Source organism: Ovis aries, chromosome 6 (genome assembly GCF_016772045.2).
Source record: "Ovis aries strain OAR_USU_Benz2616 breed Rambouillet chromosome 6, ARS-UI_Ramb_v3.0, whole genome shotgun sequence".
Classification (NCBI taxonomy): domain Eukaryota; kingdom Metazoa; phylum Chordata; class Mammalia; order Artiodactyla; family Bovidae; genus Ovis; species Ovis aries.
In genome coordinates, this window is record NC_056059.1 from 20,090,194 (window position 1) to 20,106,928 (window position 16,735).

At 42.6% G+C, this 16,735-nt stretch overlaps 1 protein-coding gene across 12 annotated transcripts in view; it reads left to right on the forward strand.

The window, feature by feature from the left end:
• The first annotated feature begins 2,051 nt into the window (after positions 1–2,051).
• The window catches only part of PPA2 (inorganic pyrophosphatase 2), a 96,723-nt gene continuing 82,039 nt past the window's right edge, over positions 2,052–16,735 (forward strand). For 10 of the 12 annotated variants that reach the window (XM_004009654.6, XM_012179574.5, XM_060417551.1 and 7 more), the window contains exon 1: positions 2,052–2,244. In XM_004009654.6, coding sequence (XP_004009703.2) covers positions 2,064–2,244 — 181 coding nt within the window. In that variant the 5' untranslated portion in view covers positions 2,052–2,063. Of the gene's footprint in view, positions 2,245–6,868; positions 6,957–16,735 lie in introns of all 12 variants that reach the window. The other 2 variants (XM_042251171.2, XM_042251173.2) reach the window with 1 other exon arrangement.

Below are 16,735 nucleotides of genomic sequence, written 5' to 3' on the forward strand. Positions count from 1 at the left end.
GTGCAGATCAGATGAAATGGGGAAAATGGTAAATTTACAAACATAGGGAGAAACAGTACCAGGTGCCACTGTAGGAAAGAAAATGTAAGAAAAAGGAATGATAAATCACCTCTGCTTGAATTAAGTAGGCAGGGCTTCATGGAGAAGGCATCTGAGGAAGTTACTGTTTGGGGCTCTGTAAGTTATGTCATACTGTTCATGGGGTTCTCAAGGCAAGAATACTGAAGTGGTTTGCCATTCCCTTCTCCAGTGGACCACATTCTGTCAGCCCTCTCCACCATGACCCGCCTGTCTTGGGTGGCCTCATGGGCATGGCTTAGTTTCATTGAGTTAGACAAGGCTGTGGTCCTAGTGTGATTAGATTGACTAGTTTTCTGTGATTATGGTTTCAGTGTGTCTGCCCTCTAATGCCCTCTTGCAACACCTACAGTCTTACTTGGGTTTCTCTTACCTTGGACGTGGGATATCTCTTCATGGCTACTCCCGTTAGAACTAGACATGGAACAACAGACTGGTTCCAAATAGGAAAAGGAGTACGTCAAGGCTGTATATTGTCACCCTGCTTATTTAACTTCTATGCAGTGTACATCATGAGAAACACTGGGCTGGAAGAAGCACATTGCTGGGAGAAATATCAATAACCTCAGATATGCAGATGACACCACCCTTATGGCAGAAAGTGAAGAGGAATTAAAAAGCCTCTTGATGAAAGTGAAAGTGGAGAGTGAAACAGTTGGCTTAAAGCTCAACATTCAGAAAATGAAGATCATGGCATCTGGTCCCATCACTTCATGGGAAATAGATGGGGAAACAGTGGAAACAGTGTCAGACTTGATTTTGGGGGGCTCCAAAATCACTGCAGATGGTGACTGCAGCCATGAAATTAAGTTATAGTCAAAAGCAGATACATTACTTTGCCAACAAAGGTCCTAGTCAAGGATATGGTTTTTCCAGTGGTCATGTATGGATGTGAGAGTTGGACTGTGAAGAAAGCTGAGCACCGAAGAATTGATGCTTTTGAACTGTGGTGTTGGAGAAGACTCTTGAGAGTCCCTTGGACTGCAAGGAGATCCAACCAGTCCATTCTAAAAGAGATCAGCCCTGGGATTTCTTTGGAAGGACTGATGCTAAAGCTGAAACTCCAGTACTTTTGCCACCTCATGCGAAGAGTTGACTCATTGGAAAAGACTCTGATGCTGGGAGGGATTGAGGGCAGGAGGAGAAGGGGACGACAGAGGATGAGATGGCTGGATGGCATCACGGACTCGATGGATGTGAATCTGAGTGAACTCCGGGAGTTGGTGATGGACATGGAGGCCTGGCGTGCTGTGATTCATGGGGTTGCAAAGAGTCAGACGAGACTGAGCAACTGAACTGAAGTTATGTCAAGTCTTCATAAGGAGGCCTGATTATGTCTCACAGTGATGTTTTCATGTGCGTGCATGCCTGTCTCCAACATTGGACAGGATATAGAGGGTGCTTGGGACAGAGCAATTAGTCAATATTAAGTCACTATGGCTGGGTGGTCACTAGTGGTAAAGAACCTGCCTACCAATATAGGAGATATAAGAGACATAGGTTCGATCCTTGTCGGGAAGATCCCCTGGAGAAGGAAACGGGAACCCACTCCAATACTCTTGCCTGGAAAATCCCATGGACAGAGTAGCCTGATGGGCTACAGTCCATGGGGTCGCAAAAAGTTGGACAGGATTGAAGTGACTGAACTGAACTGAAGTGACTTGGCGCACATGCATGATAAATACAGTAAATGCTGTCTGGATGAGTGAGTAAAAGAGTGAATGCATGTATACATTAATAAGTGGCAGTGAGCTCCTCAAGGGTGGTGGGCCTTGAACCTCGATCTCGCTGCGGGTACCCTTGTGCAATCCTGCCAGTTTGCCAGGCGCTCTAATTTCAAGGAGCAGTCTCCACCGCCAGCGTGGCGGGGGCGGGGTTCCAAACCTCCGCCTGGGAGTGCCCACTCCGGGCGGTAGGGGGCGCCGGCGCGCGGCCGGGCGAGTCCCCCGGCACCACCCGCGCGAAGCCGGACCAGTGTCTACGCCATGCGCGCGCTGCTGCCGCTGCTGCGCACCAGCTGGGCCTGGCCCGTGGGCGCCGCCGCCGCTGCCGCCGCCCGCCTGCCGCGGGGAGCGAGCGCAGGGCCCGGGCCGCGTCGGACCATGGCCCTGTACCGCACGGAGGAGCGCGGCCAGCCCCACTCTCCCGATTACCGCCTCTTTTTCAGTAAGTAGCTCGCGGGAGGCCCGCCGCGCGTCGCACCGGAGGTTGGGGATGGGAGCGTGGCCTCCATCCCTGCGTCCGGCGGGCACAGCGCGGTCGCCGCGCGGTCCAGGCCACGTTCCCGCACGCGGGGCCCCGCGCCGAGCCGCGGGAGCCGCCTGCGAAGGGAGCCAAGTCCGCAGTCACGGAGCGCAGGGACGCAGGGCGGCAGGCGGGGCCGCGCCGGGTCACCCTGAGCGGGGGCCGCCGTCACCTGCCTGGGCCCGCAGCCGTTAGCCCGGCCCCCGCCGGCGTTCCGGATTCAACTGTGGTGAACCGAGTTCCCGGGTCAGCCCGCCCTCCGGGTGGGCGTAACAAGGCTTTTCCGGCTAGGGCCGCTGGCGATTGGAGAGGCAGGCGGGACTCGGCGATGCTTGGTCCAGCTGTTCTTTTATGGGGCGGGGCTCTGATGAAGGCTCTCTCAGCAGCCTGAATTTATACTCGCGAGTTTGCACCTTGAATGTGATCCACGATCAAGGACCTCGTTTGTTCCAAAGTAACCCCTTCTTCTCCCCAAATTGAGCAAATCCAGAGGGCGAAGCGACTTAGGACCTTGACGTGGCCAGCTAAGATGGGAAAGACCCAGGTCTCCCTTAGTCTCACTTTTTTTTTTTTTTGGCACCTGTATGTTTCACTGTGGAGGTTAGCTATGATGTGAAGCAGCGAGGTTGGTTGAGTTGCTGTCATCCCTCACTGATCTGAGAGCCCCAAGGGGAATAGTACCTTTTTTTTTTTTTTTTGTGAAGTTGTCCTTGCCTTGCTGCTGCTGCTGCTGCTGCTGCTGCTGCTGCTGCTGCTAAGTCGCTTCAGTCGTGTACGACTCTGTGCGACCCCAGAGACGGCAGCCCATCAGGCTCCTCTGTCTCTGGGATTCTCCAGGCAAGAACACTGGAGTGGGTTGCCATTTCCTTCTCCAGTGCATGAAAGTGAAAAGTGAAAGTGAAGTCGCTCAGTCATGTCCAACTCCTAGCGACCCCATGGACTGTAGCCTACCAGGCTCCTCCGTCCATGGGATTTTCCAGGCAAGAGTACTGGAGTGGGGTGCCATTGCCTTCTCCACGGCCTTGCCTTACCGTCCACCAATTAGGAATGCCAACTCTAGAGACTTTGGGTCTCAGTTCGAATCTGGATTCTTTAGCTCTTAACTATGTGATCCTGGACGAGTTTCCAAACTTGCTGAGCCTTGGTTTTTATCATATGTAAAGTAGGGCTGTAAGAATTACATGGCATAGTGTATTAGTCACAGCATCTAGAATATAAGTTATGTTGTTAATACTTGTGATCATTTTTGATACCTGTAATTTACAAAATGTTTACACGTTTCCTACTTGAGCCTAGGGTGGAGGTGTATTTTATAGGAGAGAAGACTCAATTTGCATAGTTTTGTGGTTACTGTCTTTGGGTTGGAGGATGCCCTGGAGCAGGAAATGGCAACCCACTCCAGTGTTCTTACCTGGAGAATCCCATGGACAGAGGAGCCTGGTGAACTACAGTCTATGGAATCACAAGGAGTCGGACACGACTGAGCAACTGAGCACCTGAGCACACAGGCATGTGGTCATAAGGCAGCTGATACTAAAATTCCCGTTTTCTTTAAACTTTTCTCCATATTCTTTTCCATCCTTATTTGGTCAAGGCTAATGAAGTAGAGCGGAGAAGGCAATGGCACCCCACTCCAGTACTCTCACCTGGAAAATCCCATGGGCGGAGGAGCCTGGTAGGCTACAGTCCATGGGGTCGCACAGAGTCGGACATGACTGAGCAACTTCACTTTCACTTTTCACTTTCATGCACTGGAGAAGGAAATGGCAACCCACTCCAGTGTTCTTGCCTGGAGAATCCTGTGTACAGAGGAGCCTGGTGGGCTGCCATCTATGTGGTCGCACAAAGTTGGACAGGACTGAAGCGACTTAGCAGTAGCAGCAATGAAGTAGAGAGGAACCATTAACAGGAAAACCCAAATTTCTGATGGATTGTTGCAGAACGTTACAACATGATGGTTTGAGGAATAGCTTTCCATAGTAACAGTGTTACAGATTGGCAGATTTCCAAGTAGATAGAAGCTGTCTAACTCCTAAAATGGTGAAAGTATTTTAGATTTGTTATAAATACAGTAATAAATTATGGAGTGTGTGCTGGACCTGTTAGATGTGGCACTGAGAAAATTTTAGTTATGGGCCCAAGAGATTCATAATGTCAATATAATTAGTTAAGGAAAATATGAAAACACTAAAAAATATTTTATTTGAATGTTGGCTGAGAAAAAAACAGCCTTGAGGATCCTGGAGCATGCGGTGTAGCCTGCTGAGCATGGACTTTGGAATGGAGAGCCCTAAGCCCTGATTCTGGCTCTACAATAACTCGCCATGTGCTGTTGGCAGGTGGTGGCGTCATCTCCTACATGACCAGTGTCTGTAGCTGTGAAAGAAAGCAGTTGACCTCCCAGTGCTCTTCAAGGCCCTCCTTAGTGCCGGTATTCCCTGGAGGGGATGACTAAGAGATACTCCTAACATTATTTGTTAGGCATTTCTGAGGCTATATTGATCTCTTGCTGTGGTGTGGTTTTTTTTTAAGTGCTTTGTGTTTCAGACTCATGACTTTTCTATAGCTGGAATGCCACAAATAAAATATATTTTATGTAAATATAAAATATTATATTTATGTCTCATTCAGTTGAAATAACTGACAGAAAAGAAGAAAAACGATTTTACTGAGGTTGATGGGCAAATATTAGAAGGAAGTAAAGTACTTTGGAAGAGAGGCCAGGTGGTGAGATAGCCATCGAGGATTGTTGGGTTGAACAATTCCTCAATTAAACGCCAGATGGCGTCGTTGACCCAGGACAGTTTACAGTTTGCTGGAAGGGGTAGGACAAAGTGAAATGAAGCCCCTTCGGTGTTAGGGGGTATGCGGGAAACTGAGCAATTTACTCTTTATAAAGATAAATAAATTGGATATTTGTACTCTGGCAGTATCCATGAGCAGTAATATGGTGCAGTTCTCTCCCTTCAAAGAAGAGTATCAGTATACCACTTTTTTTGAAAAATGTTGTTTAGTATTGTTTAGCAGTGAAATCATTTCCCACATTTCCAAATATTTCCCAAGCCTCTGTAATACTAGTGAAGTTGGGAGGTTGGCTTTTTTGAATTTCATTTCTGTAAATGGTTCTCTTTACCACCATTCGGAAGAATTAGAATAAATGATAGATGCAGTACTTGGTTTTTCCCTTTTAATTGGTGTTAAGCCTTGTAGGAATAGTATTGAAGTGAGACAAGGTGATGGGGAAGAGCATCCTGGTGGTAATCATGAGGCCTCTTGGCCCTGTAATTTACTTTTTGTGGGGTCTTGTGTGATTAATTGAATCTCTCACTACTTCATTTTATTGAACCATGGAAAGAGGAGATCGGAATCAGTCATTTTCCAAACTGCTTAGTTGAGCACAAGCATCCCATGGTGTGTTACTAGATTTTCTTTAAAGGAAGAGCTTCATGGTTTATTAAATTAGCAAACCGCTTCCCATTTTATTATGTTGGGGAGTGACCGTGTGCATATTAAAGTTCTTGGAAATTTTTATGTAACGTAACTTGTCCCAAACTTTTGAATCCCAAAGCCCCTGTTTCTCAGAACATTTGTTGACATTTTAGTAACTGTGGAGTTTCATAGAATTCTATTTGGGAAGCACTGAGTTCTAGATTAATAGTCAAAAGACTTGGGTTATAGAGGGGTGGGATGGGGAGGGAGACAGGAGGGAGGTTCAAGGGGGAGGGGAAGTATGTATACCTATGGCCAGTTCATGTTGATTTATGGCAGAAACCATCACAATATTATAAAATAATTATCCTCTAATTAAAATTTTTTTAAGATGGAAAAGAAAAATAGGTTGTAGGCTTGGCTTGACTACCTTGGGCAGCACTTGATTTCCTTTAGCTCAGTTTCTCCGTCTGTAAAATGGGAATAGCACTGATGATTTTATAGAATTGCTGTGGCAGCTAAACGATACCATATTTGTAAAGATTATTAGTGTCTCATGCGTGGTACATGGTTAATGTTTAATATGTATTATTTCTTTTTCCCTTTTGACTTTAAGACACTAGACCAAAATTCTTGTTAGATTTTATAAAGGATGAGAATGGTGGGATATGGATAGAATTGGATACTTTGACTGTGTCCCAATTTATTAAGTCCAAGTCTCAGAAGTTTTAATGGGTACTGATGACCTGCAATCTTTTGAATTAGTTGTGAAATCATAATGAAGTAACACTCGTTCATATAGGACTAGAGACATAACATTGTATGCCAGTATTCATTTGGTAGTCTGCATGTGTTTCTTTCATTCATAACATATAATTCATTATTTAAAATTTTTTAAGTTTTCTGAAAGGATGAGAAGAAACTATGCTTTTCATAATTTGGATTTTTGTTACTGTGGGGTAGGTGACTGGTTCACTTAGAGAAATAATGCCATAGATAATTCCAGTTGCTTTTATTTAGCATGAGAATGAATCATGCAATTTGTAAACAATAAATTTGTTTTATCATTTATAGTAAGCATATGTTTATGTTGAAATTATTGTATGTTTTCTTTAAGTACATCATTGGAATAGTAGGAGCAATCTGCCATTGAATGTACCACACATCTGGACTGAATAAAAGTTACAGTGAGCACTACACAAAAGGTGTGTTTTGAGCCTTAAATATACGAGTTCTTATGACCTTTTTTTTTTAATTTTGCCTATCATAGAACTTGAATTGACATAATAGAACATAATGGTTGTTTTGTGGATAGAGAAACATTAACTGTATTTACTTGGTTTTTGTCACGGCTACAGCTTCCAGTAAGAATGTCTATAGATGGTTTTAGTAATCATATGTGATAGTATGTTGGTACTTGGCCTACATGTAGCTATTTGATGTATATCATGCATATAATCAGATACAGGTTTTGCAGTCCATTTGGTTTTCTCACTTGGTGATTTAAGTGAACTTTCATTCTGAAACAACTTGCTATTCTAAGAGAAAAACATGTAGATAACTTACAAAATGATAGAATGAAATCTCATTTCAGTCCAGCTGAAGGTAAAATTTTGACATTGTTTGGCAACATCTAATATATTTCCAGTAGTCATGTATGGATGTGAGAGTCGGACTGTGAAGAAAGCTGAGCGCCGAAGAATTGATGCTTTTGTACTGTGGTGTTGGAGAAGACTCTCGAGAGTCCCTGGGACTGCAAGGAGATCCAGCCAGCCCATCCTAAAGGAGATCAGTTCTGAGTGTTCATTGGAAGGACTGATGTTGAAGCTGAAACTCCAATACTTTGGCCACCTGATGGAAAGAGTTGACTCATTGGAAAATACCCTGATGCTGGGAAGGATTGGGGGCAGGAGGAGAAGGGGATGACAGAGCTTGAGATGGTCGGCATCACTGACTCGATGGACATGTGTTTGAGTGACCTCCAGGAGTTGGTGACGGACAAGAAGGCCTGGCGTGCTACAATTCATGGGGTCACAAAGAGTCAGACACGACTGCGCTACTGAACTGAACTGAACATATGTTGATGGGCCTGATAGAATTTGTTAGCTAATGCCTAGTAGGTATGTAGTCTGATTTTTGACAAAGTGAAATACCACAGTAAGGTGGTGGGGGTGACTCCCATTTTTTTTCCTCTCTCCTCATAAATATCCAAAAATGATAGTAGGCACATAAAAAAAGATAACCCTGAAACGACAGATAAGAAGGAGCCATTAGAGCTGGTGATTTCAGAATATTTATAAAGGAAGAAAAGCACATGGAGGTGTGGTTATTGGTGAAGAGGCACAGAGGAAGTCCCAACTTAAGTCTGTGTGCTGAGGGTCTGTAGTTTCAGAGGAAGCTGAGCTGCTTTGCAGAACCTCAGGGTCTGAGGACATGTTGATATATGGGAGAGAGGGTGAGAGAGAGAGACGTGAAGCTTGACACAGGAGGAGCCGTTTAAGTTGTATTATGGAGTGGCAGGCACATGGGTGTTTCCTGTGCAGGCCCGGGGCTTAGGCCATGGACTGGTTCCTTCCCCAGAAGCTGAAGGACGTGTTTGGAGATCGGCAGGACAGCCTGATGGTGTTGCTGTCCCTCTGACTCAGGGATGTGCCATTATCACAGCTGGCTTCTTAAGCACACGTCTTCGCAGGAAGCTGGCCCTTTGCCCAGCCTCTCCCACACACCCCAGCCTTTCCTAGTCTTTTATTCTTAACTATAGACCAGCTTGTCAGGGGTCACCTTCAGACAGGTTTTCCTCACTGCTACTGTTATCTACCAAACTGCTTTGTCAAAAGGTGACCTTCATGTGGCAAATTTAATAATCAACTGAAAATTCTCCTCCCAGGTGAATTCTCAACAGTATTTTCACAGTCTAACCCTCTTTCTGCCTTGAAAATTTTTTTTTTTTCCCCTCCTGGGACAACACTTTCTTTTATCTTCTTTTGATAGCTTCTCCATCAGCAGTTCCCTTTGCTGGATTCTCTGATCTGAACTCTGACCTTTGACATGGCCCAGGACTCAGTACTTTGCACATGTATCTATCTTTTCTCTCTCTAGAGCACGGGTTGGCAAGCCCTTTCTGAAAAGGGCCAAATAGTAAATAGTTTGGGTTTTGCAAGACTGGTGGTCCCTCACAAACTACTTAACTCTGTGTTGTGGGGCAAAAGCAACCAGCGAGTAAAGGTATGGGTATGACTATGTTCCAGCAAAAGGCTGTTTATAAAAGTAAGGACAGCCCTTGTGCTGGATTTGGCCTGTGGGCCAGAGTTTCTGTTGCTGCTTTTGCTGTAGGTGATCCCTGCCTCCCAGATTTGTAATGTTAGCCCTAGTCTCTTCCTGAGCTCAAGATTTACGCATGCGGTAAATGTACTGTGTATTTCTGCTGAAATGTCCGAGAAGTTAACCTGAAGTTAATGTGTCCCCCACCCCTACCCAACTATTTCTGCCTTCACACCTGGGAAACATTGTTTTGGCCACTCTTACCCTATATCTAGTTACTAGTCTGTCCCTTCATTCCAGCTTTTGAAATGTATCCAGAAGACAGTTACCTGTCTCCGCTCCCACCCGTGCTCCTGTATCCACGTCACCAACATCTTTCACTTGACCGATAGCAGGGGCCTCCTGGTTCTTCACCCTGCTCCACCACTGTCCTCTGAAGCCTGCTTTCCACCAGAAGTCATGGGATGTAAGTCTGATCATGCCAGGTTCTGCTCTTACTGTTGCAAGGTCCTGTGTGACCGGATCCTGGGCTTCGTCACTGAAGGCTTTGCTTGCCTCTCTTCCTTCTGGTCATCATGCTCCAGCCATCTTGGCCTCCTGGTCTCTCCAGCTGCCCTGCGTTTTCTCGCTTCCGCACCTCTGCGCTTGCTCCGCATATGCAGCGTTTCTCCTTAGACGTCTGCTTGAACCTCTTCCTCGCTTCATTCCGCTGCCCTGGCATTTCCATATAAAATATTATCTCCTTCCGCTATTCTTTTCTTGCCCTGTACCTGATCAAGTTAAAGTATATTCATTGCTTCTATGCGCCAACCCCTGACCACAACATAAACTCCACAAAAGCAAGGAATTTGAATATCTAGTACCTAAAACAGTGCTTAGTATACTGTATGTGTTCAGTAAGTATTTACTGAATGAATGATTTTAAGAAAACCTTGTAAACTAAATGGGAAAAAGAAAAGAGAACCAGAATTTTTCAGAGTCACACAGATATCCACCGAGATTTCAGAAGCGATTGCACCCATTCAGAAGGAAGAGGAGGCTATGAAGAAAAGGCAGTCAAAGAATAAGAGCTTTTGGAGATTAAAATCTGATTAAGACACAAAAGTCCATAGAAGGGGTAGTGGGTAAATTGGTGTTCTGTTATTTTAAGCCATCAAGTGTGTGATAATTTGTTACAGCAGTCCTAGAAAGCTGATACAGAGAAGTTAGAACATAAGGTAAAGAAATCTACCAGAAAGTAGAACAAATGTCAAAGAGACAGCAGGAAGAAAAAAAAAAAAAAAAGGTAGAAGAGACATAGAGATTTACTCTAGGAAGTCTTAAGATTTGGATACTATGAGTTCCAGAAGGAAACAACAGACAAAGTGAAGAATTTTCAAAGGAATAGTGAAAGAGATCTAAGAATTTAAGTACCCAAGTGCTCTGAGTCCCTGACTCTTTACTGTGAAAACTCAGAAAACAGAGGCTTTTATAAAGACCCTGAGAGTCCCTGGGGTTGGGAGGAGGGGAAGTGGGGAGAACAGGCCACCTGCAGAGCACCGAGAACAAACTAGTACCTGACCAGGAGCAGCCCTTAAACCCAGACTGCAGTAACGCTTCCAAAATTCTGAGATCATTTTCCTTCTAGAATTTAGCCTGGCAACCATTAATCCAGGGTGTAGGCTGAATCAAGACATTTCAGGCATTTAAGGACTTTGGAGACTTACCTCCCATGCCTCCTCTCTTACACTACACAAGTTAGGAATATGCTCTTGCAAAAACAGGTAAAACAAACAAAGCTGAAGGCATGGAATCCAGAAAACAGATCTAAGCTGGAAACCAACAAAGCAGAGTCTCAAGGTGCCAAGAAAGCATCCAATCCAGATTGCAGCAGAAAGTATGATTTCCAAAGGGAGCTATTTGGTTAGAGAATTCCATCGTTTCTGTGGAAGCTGTGAGACATTTGAATAATTGATAGGTATGATTATGACTGGCTAAGGAAGGAAGAAAATTAGAAACACAACTCAAAATAGAAGTTGAACAGAAAAGGAAATTATCTGTTAAGATTCTACTTGGCCAAAAATTAACATCTAGCAATGCTTCTTAAACTTGCCTGACTCGTATGCTTACTAATAATTTAAATACCCAGATTTCTCTCCTTATGATTCTGATTAACTAGGTATGAGATCTGCTTAACAAGCAATCGAGGCTTTTCTGATCTTTAGGAAATACACTAACAGGAAAAGCATGGAAAACTCAATAGGATTATAGAACATTTTATCAGCTTTGAAGTAAAAAAATGTAAGTGCAGAAGATAAAAAATTAGGAAAAAGAATGCAGAAAGGGAAAAAGCCTGTTAGTTGAGTCGAGAAATACTGTTTATGTCTTGATGAAGCAAGGAGTAAAGCTGTAAAGTATTGGCCAATAGAGAATTTAAAGGGATTAGATTGCAGTCAGATGGACTAATCTTACCTTTTAGAGCTGAAATCTGTAGATAATATTCTAATATTATAAATTAAAAACTATATGAATATATTACAGTATCTGAAAAAGTAAATTGGCAACAACTTGGTTATAATTCTAAAGAAACAACCAGTCTGAGCTGTAGATAATGAAGTTCTAACCTAAGATTCAGTTCAGTTCAGTCACTCAGTCCTGTCCAACTTTTTGTGACCCCATGAATTGCAGCACGCCAGGCCTCCCCGTCCATCACCAACTCCCGGAGCTCACTCAGACTCACGTCCATTGAGTCAGTGATGCCATCCAGCCATCTCATCCTCTGTCGTCCCCTTCTCGTGCCCCCAAGATTATCACTGCTTTATTCTCAGGCTCTAAGAAAGGGCTGTTTCTGATGTGTGCTTCAGTTCTGTCTTTAAAAGGTGGCGTACGCTGCCACAGTGTTTGCTGCCTGTACCAAGTCTGTCCATGGCTCATAGGTATAGTATGGATTACCCCATTCATTTTAGACAGGATCAGAGAGAAGGCAATGGCACCCCACTCCAGTACTCTTGCCTGGAAAATCCCATGGATGGAGGAGTCTGGTAGGCTGCAGTCCATGGGGTCGCTAGGAGTCGGACATGACTGAAGTGACTTAGCATGCATGCATTCATTGGAGGAGGAAATGGCAACCCACTCCAGTATTCTTGCCTGGAGAATCCCAGGGACGGGGGAGCCTGGTGGGCTGCCATCTATGGGGTCGCACAGAGTTGGACACAAGTGAAGTGACTTAGCAGCAGCAGCAGGATAGATAGCACAGGTTTCTCTGTCTAGAAGTGGAGTGGTCCTATGAAATTATCCATCAGCTGAAATGTTTTAAAGAAGCAATACCTTAGGAGACCTCTTGCTAACGAATGCACAAGATAAATGGAGAGAAAGCACAGGGGCTCACGGACGTAGTTGAGAGCTCTGGCAACTTGCTGCTGGGATGCTGAGTGTAGTTCCCAGGAAAGGAGCTTGCCTGGCCACACTCTCACTGCTCAGGGCTGCTTGATGCCTCCATTAACAGCTGCTGAAAACACACTGAATGCTGCTTTCATTTCTTTTTTTTTTCGTAAAAGTTAAAATCCTCTTTGGATTTTTGTTGTTGTTGTTAGCAAAAACAGGCACTAATATAGGTCTTTTATAAAAGTGAAGTGGCTTAAACCAAACTTTTGAAAAACAGGGGATACCAGAACCTATCTTTAAACCCACCTTTAGAGAATCTTAATGCGTTTAAGAATCTTAATGCATTTAATGTTGCTTAGAACTCAACATTCAGAAATCTAAGATCATGGCCTCCAGTTGCATCACTTCATGGCAAAGAGATGGGGGAAAATGGAAACAGTGAGACTTTATTTTCTTGGGCTCCAGAGTCACTGCAGATGGTGACTGCAGCCATGAAATTAAGATGCTTGCTCCTTGGAAGAAAAGCAATGACCAACCTAGACAGCATATTAAAAAGCAGAGGCATTAGTTTGCCAACAAAGGTCCATCTAGTCAAAGCTACTGGTTTTTCCAGTAGTCATGTATGGATGTGAGAGTTGGACTTTAAAGAAAGCTGAGTGCAGAAGAATTGATGCTGTTGAATTTGGTGTTGGAGAAGACTCTTGAAGAGTCCCTTGGACTGCAAGGAGATCCAACCAGTCTATCCTAAAGGAAATCAGTCCTCAATGTTCATTGGAAGGGCTGATGCTGAAGCTGAAACTCCAGTACTTTGGCCACCTGATGTGAAGAACTGACTCGTTTGAATAGACCTTGATGATTGAGAGATTGAAGGCGGGAGAAGAAGGGGACAACAGAGGATGAAATGATAGGATGGCATCACTGACTCAATGGACATGAGTTTGAGTAGACTCCGGGAGTTGGTGATTGACAGGGAAGCCTGGTGTTCTGCAGTCCATGGCGTCACAAGAGTTGGACACGACTGAGTGACTGAACTGAACTGAATGCGATTAAGTGAAGCCTAGTATCATACTTAGAGTACTGACTCTAGAACACTTCGATGGATTCTTATCCTTTCTTTGTATGTTAGGTCAGTGATTAGCTCTCTGATTGTGCCAAGAGGACTTCTTTGTCTTTGAGTTTATAGGATGATGCTGATCCTGATAGCGTGTAGTGCGCACTAACTTAGCTGTAGGCATTGATCACATTTTGGCACTTTTGTATTATGACATCTAGTACATTGCCTTTTGCATACTAAATTGTATATTACTTAATTAAAGGAAATTGAGAAAATTAAGTGTCAGAGAAATCGAGTGACTTTATCAAACTCAGCAACTACAAGGCAGACTCTTGCCCTCTGTATTCATTGCTCCTGTACAAATTTATTAGTATTATGCCCATCAAAGCATTATAATTATCAGAGATCTAAGACCCTATTTTATTTTCCCAGACGTTTTTCTTTCTTTTTTTCTTTATTATTATGTTTTTATTTAAACTATTTCATGACCCAAATGGCTTCTAGTAGGTTTGGTTATCTGAGTCAAACCATTCATTTACTTTTATATTCTTTTTGCCTTCCAGAATGGCAATTAGAAAATTATTTTAATGTGTGTATTGGCACTGCCTTAGTGTTTGAATATATTTAGACCCCAGTTTGAAGTGACAGATGTCAAAGAACACTTCTCACAGATCTTTAGCTTTTAATGATCACAGTCTAGTCCTATTTTCCCTCATACTTGAGTAGCACATGCTTCTCTTACATCTTAATATTTGTTGAGACTTGTCCCCAGTTAACAAGAGCTTTAGGGAAACTTCACACCAAGTCAGTGTGCTAGAGGTATCGTTTAGTCTTAATTCCAGGTAGCCCAGCTATTCTGTCGAGTTTCCTATACTTCATTAAGTTTAATAACAAACTTTCCTGGTTTGTAGAACTTCCTGAATTCTTAGAGCTGTGGTGATTGTTAATTTCCATCAGTGATAGGTTGCAATAGCAACCTAGTAATATGCTAATCTTTCTTTTGTTCAGAATTCTACCTTATCTTTATGACTTAGTAGAAAAAAGAACCGCAGATGGGTGATTGTTGTTTGCAGTAAGTGCTCCTATTTATACCTTAAAAGTACTAGAGTTTTCTAAACTGCCTTCTTTTTTGTGTGAACAGTTCTGAGCTTTAGTAGAGATACAGACTCTTTTAAACACCATCACAGTGACGGTGCAGAATAGTCTATCACTCCCCTAGATTTTCTCCCGGCTCCTCTTTTAAGTCAACTCCACCCTCTCCCCTCAACCTCTGGCAACCTCTGGTCTGGTTTTTATCCCTATAGTTTTGCCTTTTCCAGAATGTTATCTTAGTGGAGTTGTTTGAATCTAGCTTCTTTCACTTAGCATAATTGCATTATAGATTTTTTTCATTTTCTTTTGTGTATCAATAGTTCATTTTTTATTATGGACTAATGGCTGCTGCTGCTGCTGGACTATTGAGTAAAATGCCATTGTGTGGGTTTAGTAGTTTGTTTATCCGTTTACCAGTTGGATATTTGAGTTGTCTCCAGTTTTTGTGATTATTGAGTAAAGCCAGTATAAACATACACTGAGAAGTTTTTGTTTGAGCATAAGTTTTCATTTTTCCTAGTTAAGTACTTAATAGTAGAATTTCTGGATCATACGTTTATAAGAAGCTGTCAAACTATTTTCCAAAGTTGCTGTACTGTGTTCAATTCCCCACCACTACATTTCATTTTAATAGAAAATATGTAAATGTGACCCGCTTAAGTAACTTTGTTATTTATAGAAAAGTAAATAATCTTGCAGCAAACTGATAATCTTGTTTTCTGTTCTTTTTTAAAAAAAATTTTATTGAAGGATAATTGTTTTATAGAATTTTGTTGTTTTCTGTCAAACCTCAATATGCATCAGCCATAGGTATTGTTTTCTGTTCTTTGTGTTGCTCATAGATGTCTTTAAAATCAGGCAGAGAATTTGAGATTTGAAGTGGTATGTGAAAGAGAAGTTTTTGTTTAAGGTGCATCCTTTTTAACTGATGGAAAAGAGCTTTATAGATCTTCAGTTCAGTTCAGGGAGAGTTTCATATCCTTTGCCACTTGTGTGCTTTTTCTTTATCATAGTTTGTGCTTCGGGTCATACGTAAGTCACTTTGTTGCTGGGGTGGGAAAGGGTAAATTATATTAGTAGCTTGTACAGAAAAATGAAGTAGTAATAGAGATATTTGCTCAGCATGTATTAACTGAATGCCTACTAAGTGCTGGGAACTTTTCTGGGTTCTGAGGATCCAGTAGAGAGCCTAATAGAACAAACAGAAACACAACAACAAAAGGTCTTCTTTCTTCAGAAACTTTAGTGATGTGATAAGTGGTAAGGAAAACCCACAGAGCATGAGAAGCGGAAATAAAATTTCGGTGGAGTGTAGGCCATTGTTAAGTTATATATTTCTAATTTTATTGGGCTGAAGCCATTGTTTATATTTGTTCATTTGTTTAAATAAACTTTATTTTGGAATAATTTTAGATTGGACAAGGTTGCAGCAATTGTACAGAATTTCAGTGTATCTTACCATGTTCCCTAACATTAACATCTTTCATTACCACTGTGCATTTGTCAAAGCTAAGAAACTGACATTGATACATATTATTAACTATTTGCACATTTTATTTGGGTGTCACTGGTTTTTCCACTAATGTCATTTTTCTGTCCCAAGATCCAATTCAGGGCACCACATTCCTCTCAGACACTGTATTTCCTTAGTTTCCTCTGATCTGACGACTTCTCAGTCATTCCTTTCGTAAGTTTCTTTCTTGATGACCTTGAGACTTCTGAAGAGTATTGGTTAGGTATTTTGTAGAAAGTCCCTCAGTTTGGGTGTGTCCAATATCTTTTTCGTGATGAGACTGGAATTATGGGTTTGGGGGAAGAACATGGCAGAAGTGAAGTACCTTTATCTCGGCATATCAGGCAGGGGATCCATGCTATGAACACGACTTGTCCGCTGGTGGTATTAACCTTGATCGCTTGGTTAAGGATACTGATTGTCCGGTTTCTCCACGGAAATGTTTTTCCCCTTCCACACTCTGTTCTTTGGAAGCAAGTCTCTAAGTCTAGTCCACACTTGGGGAATAGGGTAAGCTTTATTTTTCGTGGGGGGAAAACATCTACATATATTGTTTAGGATTTTTCTGAAGGAAGATTAGTTTCTTCTGTCATTTTTATTTATTTATACAATCATTTATTTGTATTACTGTGGATCATGTATATTTATTGTATCCTTTGGATTATAATGCATTACAGGCATACCTCACTTGGTTGTACTTT